The sequence below is a fragment of the Centropristis striata genome, chromosome 10 (genome assembly GCF_030273125.1).
Source record: "Centropristis striata isolate RG_2023a ecotype Rhode Island chromosome 10, C.striata_1.0, whole genome shotgun sequence".
NCBI classification, from domain to species: domain Eukaryota; kingdom Metazoa; phylum Chordata; class Actinopteri; order Perciformes; family Serranidae; genus Centropristis; species Centropristis striata.
Window position 1 is genome coordinate 36968438 of NC_081526.1, and position 17272 is coordinate 36985709.

At 41.4% G+C, this 17272-nt stretch overlaps 1 protein-coding gene across 1 annotated transcript; it reads right to left on the reverse strand.

The window, feature by feature from the left end:
- Nucleotides 1-2376: 2376 nt before the first annotated feature.
- LOC131978576 (plastin-2) lies at nt 2377-17185 on the reverse strand. Its single transcript, XM_059342281.1, has 16 exons — nt 16877-17185; nt 12723-12803; nt 10477-10625; nt 10158-10281; nt 9570-9702; nt 9389-9470; nt 8329-8494; nt 8082-8224; nt 7721-7816; nt 7435-7630; nt 6480-6558; nt 5516-5630; nt 4362-4495; nt 4166-4286; nt 2875-2999; nt 2377-2744 (listed from the first exon to the last, which is right to left on the reverse strand). The coding sequence occupies exons 2-16, from the start codon at nt 12787-12789 to the stop codon at nt 2612-2614; spliced, it is 1863 nt and encodes a 620-aa protein (XP_059198264.1). The 5' UTR covers nt 12790-12803; nt 16877-17185; the 3' UTR covers nt 2377-2611.
- Nucleotides 17186-17272: the final 87 nt, after the last annotated feature.

The window sequence follows — 17272 nt, forward strand, 5'->3', positions numbered from 1 at the left end:
CACGGGGCTACTGCCGGTGTGTGTACACTATGATGAGATTCTTCAGAGATTTCAAACTATGCCCTTTAACCTCAAAATGTGTGTGTGTGTGTGTGTGTGTGTGGTGTGTGTGTGTGTGTGTGTGTGCGTGTTTGAAGCATGTGTGAGGAGTGTGCGCGCTTACGCACATGTGTGTGTGTGTGTGTGTATCTGTAACTGTAATCACAGCAAAGACCAAAGGCAATCAGATCAAAGCAATCAACACAATTAACTGACACCTGTTACGGCACAGTGACAGCAGAGGTGGACAGACTGGAATTTCTGGCCTCGAACAGAAAGCATTTTTGGCAAAACCATAATACCTATCATTGATCCGACTTCACTTTGAGTGTCCTGAATTCTTCCTGAACGTCTACATATGTTTGTTTTTTTTTTAAGAAAAATGAAAAAATAGCTTTGTTAGAGCGATCTAAAAAAACTGTTACATCTCCCTTTATCAGAAATCTTCCTGCGTTTTTAATATGGGAGCCAATGAGGCTGTTGGTGCGTGTTGGTGGCGCATCTGTGCGTCCTACGCCCAAACTATAACTCTGACAGCTTTACCAGAGGACTGTGAGTGAGAAGACAAATTATCCTACGTTTCTATGTATAAATGATTTCTGTAGAGTGGAATTTGCGGTCTGGAGCGCAGTTTTCAAATTAATTTTTTGACAATTTTTTCTCTCCCTCTACACTCTGGCGATGATGTCACACACAAAAAATGATCATGGTCATTGAACAGGGATTGATAAAAAACTATATGACCTATCGAAACATGGATTAATACACCGACACACAAGATAGCACACCGATCCCGATCAAACTGCACGTTTTGATGTATAATTTGTCCTGCAACTCTAGTAGCTCTCGTAGCGGGACGAAATTGCGTCCGGAAGAGGAAGAAGAAAAAATCCACAGTATAACAGTAGTGCTTGTTGTGATTGCCCCATGGCCCTAATAATCTTTAAAATAATCTTAAAATTTCGCTCTTTAGCTGCTAAATTCTTCAATACATCTGAAAATGATGCCGATGAGAGCTGTGAGAGTGAACTAAAAACATAAAAGTTGTGGGCCCTAAAGTCAAAACAGTGACTAGAAAACTTTCTGAGGGGAGGTGCAGAATAGGTTTATAATTCTCTGGTGATTTGTGGCTGGCAACGACCCCTCTCTCATAACACATGGTAATTGAATTCATTGTGATCCAAAACACAATTTTTTCATGAAATATTGACCTCTGAACAATCTCTAAAAGTAATGACAGACACAGTATCAAATAGAAAAAAACATGATAATAATTGCGTCAGGTGATGATGTGTGGTGGCTGCATCATGTGTTTATGCTGAAGCTTGTTTTTCTAACACCTCTAATGGCAGAGATACCTCAGAGGTTGAAATGTGGTCATGTGACTAATCCATGCAGGTGTGAACAAACTCTTTGTCTAGAGGGGTTCAATACACCGCCGTTAGGACCAACTAATGGGCTGAAAAACATTGTTCATAGAGAGGCAGATTAAATCTGATGGGACCTAAGAGTGTGTGTTTAAGTGTGAGTGTGTGTGTGTGTGTGTGTGTGTGTGTGTGTGTGTGGGTGTGTGTGTGCGTGAGTGCATCCCTGCATGCAAATGTGCTTGTTTATTATGGGTCTGCCAATGGCAACAATACACAGGTAAATTAAGTAAATGGCCGTTCATCCTGACAAACACTCATCTATTGGGAGATGAGTTCCTACACTTTACTTTTGGCTCTGCTCATCATGGCAACCACAGAAGTTACATAACTTTGTCTCATCAAACTCACTGTAGACTACATATTTTTCATAATTTTTTCTTTTTCTTTTTACTGCCATATGAGGTTTCACTGTGGTTGTTCACTAGTACTATTGGTTTCGGTATTAGGATATCCCCATATGTGGCCTCATGTCATCTTTTCCTATGTTTTTCTAGCCTGGCTAACACCAGACTAATCACAAATGAGATCTAGTCTGGAAACCAGCCATTCATTTCTCCGTAGAGGAGGCGTGGTTTACGATCCTCCAGAGCCGTTTATTGGGCGCTACGAATGTCTATTAAAAGCATCTATAGGTAGCTCTTAGCCAATCAGATCAGTTATACCAGATGACGTAGTAGAGCGACAGAAATTGATGTTTACATCATAGATTTATATATAAACAACATTTCATATATATATATATATATATATGGCCAGACTAGCCCATCTCTACTTTGAGACTAAAATGCTCAATTCTGCTTCTGCAACGTTTTTCTGAACATGCATCTGAGTGCCAGCAGAGGGCAGCAGAGACACTGAATGAAGTCAAACATGATCACACCAGAACAGGTTTTATGTAATAATGAGACAGTTTTAATACAAAAAATCTGTTTATTTGTTTCGTAGGTTTGGCAGAAAGTTTGTGATTTGAACACGTTTCTAATCAAGTAAGAACACCTGAGCAGGTGAGACCGGAGTCACACTCAATAACTGGTAGAAATATTGTAACAGAAAGAGCTCAATGATCCAGAAGATGTTTAAATGTAACAGACAGCAGTAGCTCATCAGCTCTGAACCCGTTAAACAACCACAGTGTTTCTGGGCATTCACGCTCTCTTCATGCCGCGAGCCATCAGGCAGGCGAACACCGTCATCACCATCTTGGGTTTGACCTCCACCAGGTCCTCCGGCAGCGCGTACACCCGGGCGCCAATCTTCCTCGCCATGGAGATGGCGTACCTGAGAACACAAAGACACAGAGTGTCACAATTACATCCCTGTTAGTTTTTCATTAAAATGTGACACTTTACTACAACTTCTTCCTTAATATCCTGACTCTTTGATATTTTTGAATAACTGCGTATCGTACTTTGCATTGTTGAGCTTCTCCTCCTCCGTCAGGTCTTCAGCCTTCAGCAGGTCGTACCGGATGGATCCGGGCTGGATGGCGTCAATCAGGTCCAGGACCGGCATGCTGCTGCTGATGGAGCCATCCTGAACACAGAACACAGAGTCATTTAGCAGACGCTTTTACCCAAAGCGACTTACAGAAGAAAGGGAAACAATCACGGTATAGTGCGATAAGAGCCATTAGTGCAGCAATAAGTGCTAGTGAGGATTCTTTAAGGAGTAGAATTATCGTGTGGTGCTAGGAGAGAAGATGCTCTCTGAAGGTCTTCAGGAGTTTTTTAAAGGTAGAGAGGGACGCCCCTGCTCTGGTAGGAACTGGTAGTGTGTTTCCCCAACCGGGTACAATAAAAGCAAAGAGTCTGGATTGCCTTGGACCAACGGGGGGCAGAGCCAGGCGCCGTTCATTGGAAGAGCGCAGCGTTCGTGAGGTAGCATATGCCTGAATCAGGGCATTCAAGTAGGTAGTAGCATTAGAGATTTGAGTTTGATGCAGGCTGTACACAACCAGGAAAGCCTGTGGCAAAAAGAAAAGTAAGAGGCAGAGCCGGTAGCGGAGCATCGTGGAGGAAATGCATCCACCGCGGGCGATCAGCACTGGGGAGAGCTCCTCAAAAAACCCTGACCCCTCTGCCTGTTAACAACATCCAACTGGAAAAACTGACAATTCAAACTGTAGTTTGTGTCAGAGGACCAATTCATCTGACATAACCTGGCATCTCTCTCTCTCTCTCTCTCTCTCTCTCTCTCTCTCTCTCTCTCTCTCTCTCTCTCTGGCAGCGACACGCTGTCATTCATTCATATTTCAGCGCTGACAGAGCGGACATCGCTGGCTCTTCGTCGTATTTGACTCCGTACAGCAACAATAATGATAATAATAATAATAAGTGTGCCCCCAGACCCCCCTACAGTGGTTCAGTTTGCAAGCATGGTGTGTGTTTTAGATAGATAGATAGATAGATAGATAGATAGATAGATAGATAGATAGATAGATAGATAGATAGATAGATAGAGAGGCATGAGTAAAACAGCAATTTTGAACACTTAATTTTTTTAGTTAATTTTGAAGACCGTTTGTCAAAACCTTAGAAAAGTCATAGCACACTTGTCATAGCCGAGCTGGTCTATTTGATACATTTTTAGTGTATGTGTGACCAAAACTCTGGTAGTAGTCGACCGAAAAAAACACGGAAGAAATGGAATAATAAAATCTAGGATTAGGTCCCGGTGGAGAGTACATAATAATGAAGCACCTTGAAGCTGGAGATGGTGGCCTTCCCGGCCTCTGTGAGCGTGCCGTTGACCCAGGCCACGATGGTGTCGTCGATCACTTTCTGCCCGTCTCCGAGATCCTCCAGGATGTTCAGAGTGTACCTGAGAGACACACGTCTGTGTTATTATATCCACCACATGTTTTAATACCTGACTGCAGAGGGAACAGTGCGTCACCTCCTCATGAGCTGCCACAGCAGAGCCAGCGTCAGCTTGCGGTTCCCGGCATTCAGGTCCTGGCCTGCGATCCCCACCAGAGAGAACTTGGCCTCCTTCTTCCCCAGCTCCACAGCGTAGTTACAGTTCTCCAGCTACAAAAACACCCATAACCATCACTACAATAATAATAATAATAATAATAATAATAATAGAGCTTCTCAGTCACTTATCGTATGATTTTGTCGACTAATCGATGAGCCAATTGAGTTTCTCCACTGAGGTTCTGAGAGGAGAAACACACACTGACAGACAGCTTTGTGTTCGTCTCATTGTTGTCATTTATTATTATAAATGACGACAAGCCTTTATACGACAAGCCTCGGGGAGAGAATCAACACTGGGTCCTCTGCTACGTGCTAACGTGCTAAGCTGAGCGTATTGTGTCACTTCCGGTGTGTCTGTGTGTGCTCGTAGTGCTGTGCTTGTTCGCTGCTCTCGCTAAATACAGTTAACTCTGTTAAAGTTACACATTACAGCGATACCTGTCCGATTCATTTATACTTACACTAGTTTAATTAAGCACTTAAATCTCTCTCCTCCTTGTAGCAACTTTATCACTAATCTTATCTGTCTGTTACGTTACTCAGTTTTGTTAGCTACTTACTTTGTCCCTGTCTTGTCTTGCTAGATCTGAGTGCTGCATTTGATACAATTGACCATCGTATCCTATTACAGAGACTGGAACATGTAATTGGCATTAGAGGAACGGCACTGGGCTGGTTTAAATGATACTTATCAGACCGTTCCCAGTTTGTTCATGTGAACAATGAATCCTCCATGCACACTGATGTTAACCACGGTGTTCCACAGGGTTCTGTGCTTTGACCAATTTTATTCACTCTTTCTATGCTCCCTCTAGGTAATATCATTAGATTATGCTGATGACACTCAGTTATATATATCAATCAAGCCAGGTGAAATTGATCAGCTAATAAAATAAATAAAATTGACTTGACTTGACTTATAGTTTGCAGTTTTACCCTCATCACTCATGCTCCTGTTACAGAGCGTCAGTTTGAGTTTGAGGATGTTTAGCTGAGTTGTGCATGAATGATAATAACTGAGTTTGTGATGAAAGATGTCAGTGTAATTATTAGTTTCCTCTGGCTCACCTTCTTCATGTTGCTGCCCAGTTTGGAGTATGGAGGCTTGTTGACTTTGTCCCAGTCCACCGGGACCTTTATCTTCTCATACAGCTGGAAGATCACCAGAGCGTCCTCAATGTCCCTGTAACACACACAGGTGACACATGAAACATGCAAACTAATTACTAACTTCCTTGACTCGCTTAAACACTGATTCACATACAATATATTTTAAATTGTCTTTCAACAAAACACAACTGTGTAGAAGGTGCAGAGCAGCACACGGCCAAAAGGCCAAGCCATCTCCCTTCACAGCATGAGTTTTACGACTCTTTTTGTGACGGGCTTCACCCCCACACAACCACACACACACACACACACACACACATTTCTCTTTTGTAAGCCTACATTACATTAGACTTGGTAGAACTCTATACTCTCTACTCTAGATGTGTGCTTTTATTTGCTTAAATACCTTTTTGATTACAAATGCTGTCTATTTAATGTTGTACACTGTGAACGATATGCTAACCTCTTCTGTGTTAAGAATTCACAATTCCTTCAACCACTACTAAATATAAATAAGGAAATTTGATTACAATTGTATTCATAATTATTAATCAGTGTTCTAAATTGTTAAGTAACTTTATGAGACTGATTTAGGTGAATCGACTATATTTTTTTTACAGATGTTGCCCCAACGAGCTATGGCTTAAAGCAAATCAAGTCATATCACGTATTGTGATTAATAATTATTATTAATTATTCTGATAGCCATCTTACCACACTTTTGAACCGTGAGATCCACACAAGTGTTGCTCAGGTTCATCCCTACATATTTGATATGCTTATGGGAGGGATAGCATTTATAGTAACGCCCTTTTATTTGCATATTTGAGGCCCTGTGCAAGGTATGATTTATTCATAGAAGAGGCATCCTTAAAAGAACAGTGTGTGTGAGGTGGATCAGCTGATCAGTGAGAGTTCGTACGCGTAGAGGTGGTTGACTCGAGGGTTGACTCCCAGCGAGTTCATCCAGTTCCTGAAGGTTCGTTCTTCTCTCGTCTCACCTGCAGACAGACAGAAAGCAGCTGATCAGTCTGTCACATGTTTACATTTATATTACCGTATTTTCCGCACTATAAGGCGCACCGGAGTATAAGCCGCAGCAGCTAAATTGAATGATGTGTACATATATAAGCCGCACTGGACTATAAGCCGCAGGTGTTTTAATCTTTAATTACCATATGTAAGGGTTCGTGCACAGAGGGGATTGTTGGGAAAGAGACGGCTGCTTGAGGAAGCTTCTTTTACAGCCAGATTGACTGTCTCTAACTTAAAAGCTGCATCATATGCATTTCTACGTTTGTTTTCCATAATGAGGGTTTGTGCATGAAAACTTCCTTTGCACAAACTATCTCGCTCTCGTAATGTCGGTCTTGCTCTCGTTCTGTCTCTTGTACCACTCTCGGTTTCACTTTTACTTTTGCGCGCTACCTGTTTCACTCTTTTCCGGCGCCCTGCCAGATTGGCTCGGGGTCCTTCGTCTGCCGCTGATTACGTCAAACAAAACGCTACGGCACGGCGACTCCAACAAACTAAGTAGCTTTCGACACAAATACACACAGACAAGTGAAAAATAGCTTAAAGGTATATGAAGGACCCCGAGCCGATCTGGCAGCTGAGCCGATCTGGTACGTACACCTCCTCGCGGACCGGTCATAGAGCCCATAGAGTTAAAGTTGGTGGACTGTAACCTGTAAAATCCATAGATTTAGGAGGTAACCTAGTGGCCGTTAGCTGTAAAAATCCATAGATTAGCCGCACCGTTATATAAGCCGCAGAATCGAAAAATGGGGAAAAAGGCGCGGCTTATAGTCCGAAAATTACGGTATTATCATTATGATAAGAACAGTGATACTAATAGTAGCAGCATGAGCCCTGACCCTCGATGGAGCTCCAGTCGATGTCCTGGTTCTCGGGTTTCTTCAGCGCAGGGTATTTGTTGAACAGGTTGGCAATGAACGCCAAGTTGAGTTTGGGGTTTCCTCGAACCACGTCCGTAGGCATGACGAACTGTCTGCAGCCGAGCCGCTCCGCCTGGTCCAGCATGCACTCTGCTCGCTGCAGATCGTCCTTCTCCTGCACACACATCAGCCATCATGGGGTTAATCTGCTCCTCTCCTCTTTATGTCTCCAGCTGTTAGATATAATAACACATAATGTTCTTACTCTGATTCCCGTCATGTCGATGGTGATGGCCGGGACGCCGTCCTCGTCCCCTTTAGGAGCTACTTGGTTCAGCAGGTTGAAGTACGCTTTAGAGTCCTGAAACAACAAATAACAACAATAAACATATTCAATCTGTGGACACGATGATAGAAAGACAGTTTGTCTGTTCTCCAGGTTTGGTGGTCTTTTTGGTGTTAAAGAAAGGGCCCACATGAGAACTGGACAGGATTTATTCAGGTTTAACATGTTTGTTGTTATATTCAACAATTAAACGTGCCAGAGTTCAAATATAGGGATTACATGCGTGTGTTTGTGTGTGTGTGTGTGTGTGTGAGTGTTGGTGTGTGTGTGTGCCAGTGACCTTGATGTCGGAGCTGAAGTTGTTGATCTTGCCTGCTCCGGCCTCCTCCAGGTGATAGTTGGCCCAGCGCAGCAGCAGCTCCTCAGGAGAGAGTTTCATCAGGTCCTCGAGACTCTCCCCGTCCCTGAGCAGAGCCACGAGAGCTGCACACACACACACATAAAAATGAATAAAACACAGGGCAGGTGTCCAGTTTGGTACATTCCCACTATAGTAAAGAGACTAAAGTCCCTGTAAAGTGGCTGACCTTCGTTCCTGCTGAGCTCGATGTCGGCGAACAGTCCGATCTTGATGACCTGCCACAGCAGACCCAGGACCAGGTGCTGGCGGCCCTCCTTCAGGTCCTCCGCTCCGATGTTCACCACGTGGCAGCCAATGGCCGAGGATGAGTTCAGAGCCAAGTTCAGGTTCTCCTGCAGGGGACATGAAGACATGAGGACAAGAGGACAGAGAGCGAAGGCTCAGAAATGGAGATATAAGCCCTTTCTGCCATCAGTCATCATGGGAAACCTACACTCTCTGCCCAACAAGACTGATGAACTGGAGATATTGGTGAAGACTCAGTATATTGTATACTGCAAGTGTACAAGTGTGTATGTTTTACAGAAACATGGTTGAATCAAAACATCTCAGACTCCAATGTGGTTTGCTGTTCGTTTTAAACTGCCGGTATTACAGATGAAAATAATACTGATTTGAAAATTTCTATTGTTAGCCTGTTTATTCAAGATAATAGGCCTAAAATTAATTTATTTTTGAAGTGATCAAAAACGAAACATATTTGACGTATCCTTCATTCTGGGACAGTTTCAGATCTAAATTCACTTCATGATTATAATGTTTAAAAGTCAGTTTTCAGTGTAACAGTGTGTGCAGCTGTCAGCTTAGAAACCAACAGCCGTCACCGCATGGAGAGGTTAAATAAATATATCAATTAATAAATTCACACTTGTTATTTTCTGCCAAAATTAATTGCATGCTTTATTTAGAGCAACAGTAATACTTTAAGCTGTGATAATAATTCATATTCTTCATAGAAGTGGGAAAAGCAATCGTTTTTTTTCCGGTAGTTGAGTCAAATGATGCTCCCAATGCCCCTTTTACGTGAACACACAGAGCCTGAAGAGGAAAGGGTTAACTAAGAAAGTTGATAACCACCTTTGTGATACAGCTTATCCATGACTGTGGTTGTTAGGCTTAGTATAGCGAGATCACAACAAGATATCCTGGGTATGTTAAACTCGCTTCGTAGTACAGGGCTCAGCTCTTTAACAGATTCAACAGAGCGGCCACGAGGAATGTCTCACCTGGATGGTGAAGGGCGTGAGCTTCTTCTTGTTGATGGTCCTCTCGTCGATGGTGTCAGGGACGGACAGGTTGATCATCTTACTGACAACAGAGAGGTCAGAGGTCACAGTGATACAGAAACACAGCGGGACTTTCCTGTCTGTCCCCATCTGTCCCCATCTGTCTCCATGTCTCCCTTACCAGAGCACGATGCCGTCCCCCATGGCAGTGAACAGGTCGTCGGTGTTGGGGTCCATGGGCAGCACGTGTTTACAGTCTCCGTCCTTCTCCAGAGCTTTGTTGATCCAGTTAACAAACGCAACCTTCTCTTCCTCTGAGGAGACACACACACACACAGAGTCAGCACACACACACACACACACACACACACACACACACACAGAGTCAGCACACACACACAGACACAGAGTCAGCGCGCACACACACACACACACACACACACACACACACACACACACACACACACACACACACACATACACACACACACACACACACACACACACACACACACACAGAGTCACACACACACAGAGTCAGCACACACACACACACACACACACACACAAACAAACAAACACACACAGAAACACACACACACACTCTCACACATACAGAGACACACACACACACACAATCTCTCACATACACACACACACACACACACACACACACAGAGGGACAGACAGCCAGACACACACACACACACACACTCTCACATACAAAGACACACACACACACCCACACACACACACACACACTGTTTACCGGAGTAGGAGTGCTGTGTGCCCGACTGCTCCGATGTCCCAGCAATGCTGCAGAGTCCCTCCTTCTTGTTGATGGCCTTCCTGAAGGTCTTCGCCACCTCAGAGCTCTTCAGGCCCTGGACCATCTGACACGACACGCCCACTTCATTCACTTCATGTCACTCAACAAACTCTGTGTTTCAGTCAAAATCTATAACTAAAAGAGTCTCTAGAGAAGAGTTAAAGGGTTTCTCCAGGCGCTATGACTCGTCTGCTGGTATGAATTTCAACAGTCTGACAGTTAGAAAGTTTTTTTTTTAAGGAAACAGCTGTGGCCTCACCTGCGTGAACTCGGCAAAGGTGAGCTGGTCGCTGGTCTTGGTCAGCTCCTGTACGATCTCTCGGATGCGGTAACCCGGTAGAGCCAGGTTGGCGGCTCTGAACAGCTCGGTGAGCTCGTCCTTACTGATGAAGCCGTTATTGTCCACGTCTGCAGACAGACGCAGGGGTCAAAGGTCAAACACTCGCCTGCTCATGTTGAACTTTACTGAACGAAAACCAAACAAGATAATTTTACTGGTTAAAAACTGTTAAGTTTTCTGAATGAGTTGTGCTGCTTCACTTGAGAGGATTTCTGCCTTATCTTCCTTCGAGTTAAAGTTTTTTAGGTGCATAAAAAGTTGTGTGTGATAATTGAACATTTGGTGTCCCTCAGGGTTCTGTCCTGGTTCCTCTAATATATACATTATTATCTGGTTAAAGATTAAAATGTCTGATACACTGATGATATTCAGCTTTATGCATCTTTAACCCTCTGCAGTCTCTGACTAGGTCACACAATAGATGAAGACATGAGGACATGAGGAGATGAGGACGCGAGGAGATGAGGATACAAGGAGATTATAATATGACGACACAAGGAGAAGATGATATGAGGAGATGAGGACACAAGGAGGTGAGGACATGAGAACAGGACATGAGGACACGAGGACACCAGGAGATGAGGACATGAGAACAGGACACAAGGACACCAGGAGATGAGGACAGGAGGAGATGAAGAAATGAGGAAACGAGGAAATGAGGACACAAGGACACCAGGAGATGAGGAGATAAGACGAAGATGAGGACATGAGGACACAAGGAAATGAGGATATGAGGACACAAGGATATGAGGACACAAGGACACCAGGAGATGAGGACAGGAGGAAATGAGGACATGTTGAGAATAGGACGTGAGGACACGAGGAGATGAGGACATGAGAAGATGAGGACACAAGGAGATGAGAACATGAGACGATGAGGACATAAGGAAATGAGAACATGAGAACATGAGGACACAAGGAGATGAGGAGATGAGGACATAAGGAAATGAGGAGATGAGGACATGAGGGGAACAGGACATGAAGAACCAAGGAGGACATCTGGAACCAACATTTACTTTAAAAAACATGATTTTCTAAAACGTTTTGTGTTGTAAATTTGATCCAGTGAGTCACATGTTGAACTGTATGTACAGACAGGCAGGATGAGAAGGAGACAAAGGGTTAAAGAGAACCAAACTACAAAGAATGAACCTGATGAGAAGATCAGGAACAACTTTTAAACACAAACTAGAAAATTGAGTATGCTTGACTCTGGCTCGTGACTCTAACACATACATTATTAGATTATATTTTGAACTGTTTTCAAAATTGAAAAGAGGAGGAAGTTATGTCAGATAATACAACAGGTGTGTGTGTTTGGTGGGGGAGGCTTTGGTAGCTAATCAACCAGGGCCAGGTTTCGGCCACCAATCAGAGTAGAGCAATCAACTGAAATAAACTGCTCATGTGAAACCACTGACAGAGAGCGAAAAACAGCAAAAAGTGCCCATGGAACAGAAAGCATTTTTGACCAAACTGTAGCTCCTATCATTGAACCGACTTCACTTTGAGCATCCTGTGTTCTTCCTGAACGTCTACATATGTGTTTGTGAAGAAAAAATAAGAAATTGTTATTTTAGATCAGAAGAAACTGGTACCTCTGCTTTCTTCCAGAAAATTTCCCGCCTTTTTACCATGGCGGTCTATGAGGCTGTGGGTGCATGCTGGTGGATCATCTGTGCGTCCTACGCCCAAACTATAACAGCTTTACCAGAGGATTGTGAGTGAGAAGACCAATTTTCCTACGTTTCTATGTATAAATTATTTCTATAGAGTGGCATCTGCCGCCTCAAGTGCAGTTTCCAAATCTATTTTTGACAAATTTTTCTCTCCCTCTGCACTTTAGCGATGACGCCGTCCACTCTAGCCTCTCCATAGGGTAACAATGGGGGATTTTTTGGCATGTTATTGCCGAATTATTTGAAAGCCATTTGCCAAAACCCTTAGAAAAGTCATAGCACACTTGTCAAGGCTGAACCGATCGATTTGATACCTTTTTAGTGTATGTGCGACCAAAACTCTGGGAGTAGTCGACCGACAAAAACATGGAAGAAACGGAAGAATAAGAAGAAGCCTGGTGAATAGTATATAGTATGTTCTTCCAAGCACAATCAATAAAACAAGTGACAGCTGCAGAGGGCACACAGCGACAGGAAGTAACTCACCGATCTTGGCGAAGGCCTCCCTCAGCTCCTCCTCCTCCTCCGGGGAGATCTGTATCGGGGCGGCCATGCTGGAACCTGAAACTGACACAAACACAGGAACCAACCTGAAACATGAAGCTGTGAGAAGAGAAGAGTGTGCAGGCAGAAAGAGGAACATTTATTCTCACTTCTGCTGCCAGCCGCCAACTTCCTGTCTCTGCTTCTGTTAATCTGATGAAACAAAGTGTTTACTGACCTCAAGTCAGCTGTCTGGCTCTGCACCTCCTGCTGTTCTCTGCTCATATTATATCATTATATTTCTCTCTACCTTTAAAAAAACTCCTGAAGACCCAGCTCTTCAGAGAGTATCTTCTCTCCTAGCACCACACGATAATTCTACTTCTTAAAGAATCCTCACTAGCACTTATTGCTGCACTAATGGCTCTTGTTGCTCTATACCTTCATTGTTCCCCTTTTTTCCTGTAAGTTGCTTTGGATAAAAGCTTCTGCTAAATGACTAAATGTAAATGTAAATTGTGTTATATTATATTACATCATATTGTATATTATATTATATTGCAATATATTGTATTATATCATATTATATTATACTGTAATGAATTATATTATATTATATAATATTATATTATATTAATGACCCTTAAGCAAATATATATGTTTATATATTTATGTAAGTTGGTTTATCTGTTTGCACATATAAATATGAGCATTAGTACAAGGACAGATTTATGAATGCATGATGGTATTTATAGATGAATATGTAATAGTTTGTTTCACCAGGTTTCAATGGAAACAATAATAAATGCAAATATATCTTTAAAATTCATTGATTCCTGAATTTACTGCAATAAAAGTATTTTTAAAAATGTATTCAAATATATTGTATAAAACATTATATATTAAATATAGAAAATATATTTTTTAAGAGTTTGTAAAGTTTGGGGAAATAATAAGGTAAAATAATACATAAATACAAAGTGATGTTCCCTTTAAGGAGTCATAAAGTCTTTCTTTTGTGATTTAATGTTTTCTCACTTTAAATGATGACATTTCATTTCACTGCAGTAATAATTCATAATTAATGTTACTGATGTTTTAAAAATAAAACCTGCAGAGGAGGCAGAGTGAAGTCATTCTGAGAAGTCGATCACATGACACGACGTTTATTCCAGTCAGTGATTCATCCTGAGCGTGTGTGTGTGTGTTTGTGTGTGCAGAGCCTTTTTTGGTGTTAACTGTGAACGTTAAGAAAGAGAGTTTGACACCTTTAACCACAGAAGAAGAAGAGTTTAACCTTTAAAGCGAGAATAAACTTGCTGTTGTCTCCAGCACACACACACACGCACACACACATAGATACACAGACACATACAAACACACACACACACACACACACACACTCACTCTCACACTCACACTCACACTCACACACACACTCACACACAGACCAGACATACACACACACACACACACACACACACACACACACACACACACACTCTCAGAAACACACACACACACACGTACACACACACTCACTGAGGTCTGTTCATCTCAAAGACACAAGTGTAAGGAAATTAAAAATGACATTTTTAAAAATACTCAAAAGGACTCCAAAATATCTAATATAATATTAAATAATAAAATCTGAAAATACAGATTTCTGAGTTCTGCTGTTTTTAATTCGTCTTTATCCCTTAATAAGATTTTATACTAAGAATTTGAATTGTTTAACCTGTGCTCAGTCTCTTTCTGTTGGTGTCCCTCAGGTTTCTGTCTCAGGTCCTCGGCTCTTTTCATCAGCAGATTAACACTTTTCTGTCTGGCTGATGATATAATGATATTTATATGAAGTTAACAAGTGAAGCAGATGTTAACTGTCCTTCTGACACGTTCATCTTTCACCTCTTCAGATTGTGGTTAACATTTAGACACGACAGCTTCAGATATCTAATGTAATATTTAATAAGTATTGAACTGATTCCAAACATCAGACTACAAGATCAAACCTCCTGAAGCTTTTTTAGTGCACCGAAATTATATATTATATTATATTGTATTATATTATATTATATTGCATTATATTATATCATAGTATGTTATATTATATTATATTATATATTAATTTAAAACTTTATCTTCTCTCCTGATGTCTTTATAATAATAATAATAATAATAATAATAATAATAATAATAATAATAATAATGTTTCCTGTTGTCAGTATGAAATGAGCTCAGGGTAAAACTGGTTCTGTTACTGAAGCAGCTTGATGAGTTCAATCAGAACAGAAACTCACTGAAACACTTCAGCTGCTCATTTCAACATTAACACAGAAACCATATAGAAAAATATATGAGACAATATTTTATATCATTTTCATAAATCAGAATATTGCCGCGCCCTGAAATTCAAATGTGAAAATGTAAAATGTAGAATAGTTTCCAAACCGACCAACTGCGTGAGGAAACGTAACCTAAAAACAAAGAAAAAACTGTCAACTTGTGTTACTAGTTAGGGAACTACTATTCCCAGAATCCTTTGCACATGATGCGACTCCCAAGCCAACCACAGTCCAGCTCACTTCTCTGTGAAATTAATCTTTTTTTGTCCTCGAAATAAATCCTGAAGCTCTTAGATAAAACCAGTCCAGAGCAGGAAGCTGCTGACTCAGAAACTGTCTCCATGATCACAGTGGAGGATTGTGGGTAGTGTAGTAGTTTTAAATGACTCGTGAATAAAAACATTTAGTATGTCATGCAGCAGAAACTCTGATGGTTCAGACTTAAAATCAGTTTAAAAATATTAAACATTGAGTTGTGTAACTTGTATTTTCTGAATTATTATCAAATTTTTCTATTAACTACTTTTGTAATTTTTTCATAGTTTCCATGCCTATGGTTGTAAAATGTGACGATTTGGTGCTTTTCTCAGTTTGTTAACAGTTTAGGTGAAACAAGACAGAGTTAGATTTCACATTTTTCAACTGATTCATTGGTCAATAGTAATAGTCAGCTTTATCAATAATAATAGTAACTGTTAGTTTTAGGTTTTTACAGAGTATCAGGGCCCTCTGATATGAAACAGATTACTGCTTCAGATTAAATAAAATGGAAAATATTTCCATCTGATATTGGACAGGAAGGACAGAAATAATCTGTCATGTTCAGTTTAGGTTTAGGTTTACTATTTGCATAGTTATAATAAGATAAAATGACAAAGATAACAAATAATGTAGGGAGAGTCAGAAAACCCATATGGGTTAAAAAAAAAAAAGGTAGAGTTTCATAATCTCATAGTTATAAGTGAGTTATAATAAAGTAATAACAAACTGATAAGAGAAAAACATATGTAAAACATCAACAAGTTATAATGACACTAACAAAAAATAACAATATAAAAACAAAAATATGAACATGATACAAAAGTGTATTTGTGTGTGAATTAGAATTTTTAAACAGCAGTTAAATGGTCTTTTAGACATCTTTTTAAACATTTCATAGAGATGGAGTTCTTTGCCAGATGGAAAAAGATATTCCATAATTTGGTCCTCCTAAATTTAACAATAAATTGACCTCTGCATGTAAGAAACCTTGGAGGATGAATATCTAAAGGTTGACGCATTGGATAAGAGTGAACCTGAGAATTAAATTTAAAATAAGTCTTAAAGTGCTTTAGAAAGATTTCATGATCTGAATATACCTTATAAATAAAAACAGATATTTGAGAGAAGTATTTTAAGTGTCATTAACTTCATCTTCTGGTTGGTTCTGCAACGTGTCAAGTGTTTGACACTGATGAAACTGGTTTCTTTCTGTCTCTGGAGGGATTTTCTGCAGTTGAAGTGAAGCTAACCACAAACTTCCTCTTACAGCTCGCTGCAGAGGTTTGACTTCTGCTTCCTGAGGCTGCAGGCCTCTCTGAGCTCTGAGTTCACCATCTCCTCTCTAAAACCTAAAAAATGGACCTGAGCGCTGCACTGTTTCACTGATTTCTGCTCAGTCTGGTTCTGGGCCGCAGTGAGCAGCATTTGGAGGATTAAAACAGACGTCGGAGACCAGAATCTCTCCGTCTCCTCCTGTTTCAGTCAGACCCTCAGATTAAACTAACCTCAGTTGTGTCTGCTCTGTGATGCGTTCAGGGATACCTGTCTTACCTGAGGCTGCTGCTGCTGCTGTCGGCGTGAGGAGGCTGATGATGGTCGTGTGTCTCGGCTGCTCCGTGCTGCTCTGCTTGCTGCTCGTGAGCCAGTCGCCACCGAGCGCAGGGCCACCACGATCTATTCAAATCTACGAGGAAGGAAGTGACACGCAACTCTGCAGAAACAGGAATCAAAGACGTTTTGTCTTTATATGGCAATGCAACGCTGGCTGCCAGGCAAGGTGACCCAGAGCACACAGGGACCAGATCCACCTTCTCTCAGCTCCGCCAGGACCTCCAGGACCTGCAGGACCTGCAGGGTCAGGCTGACATGGTTCAGGACTGAGTATTAATTTCAAACACTGTCATAAACTGAAGTGTACTTAATAATAGTCAGCAGTCTACTGACACT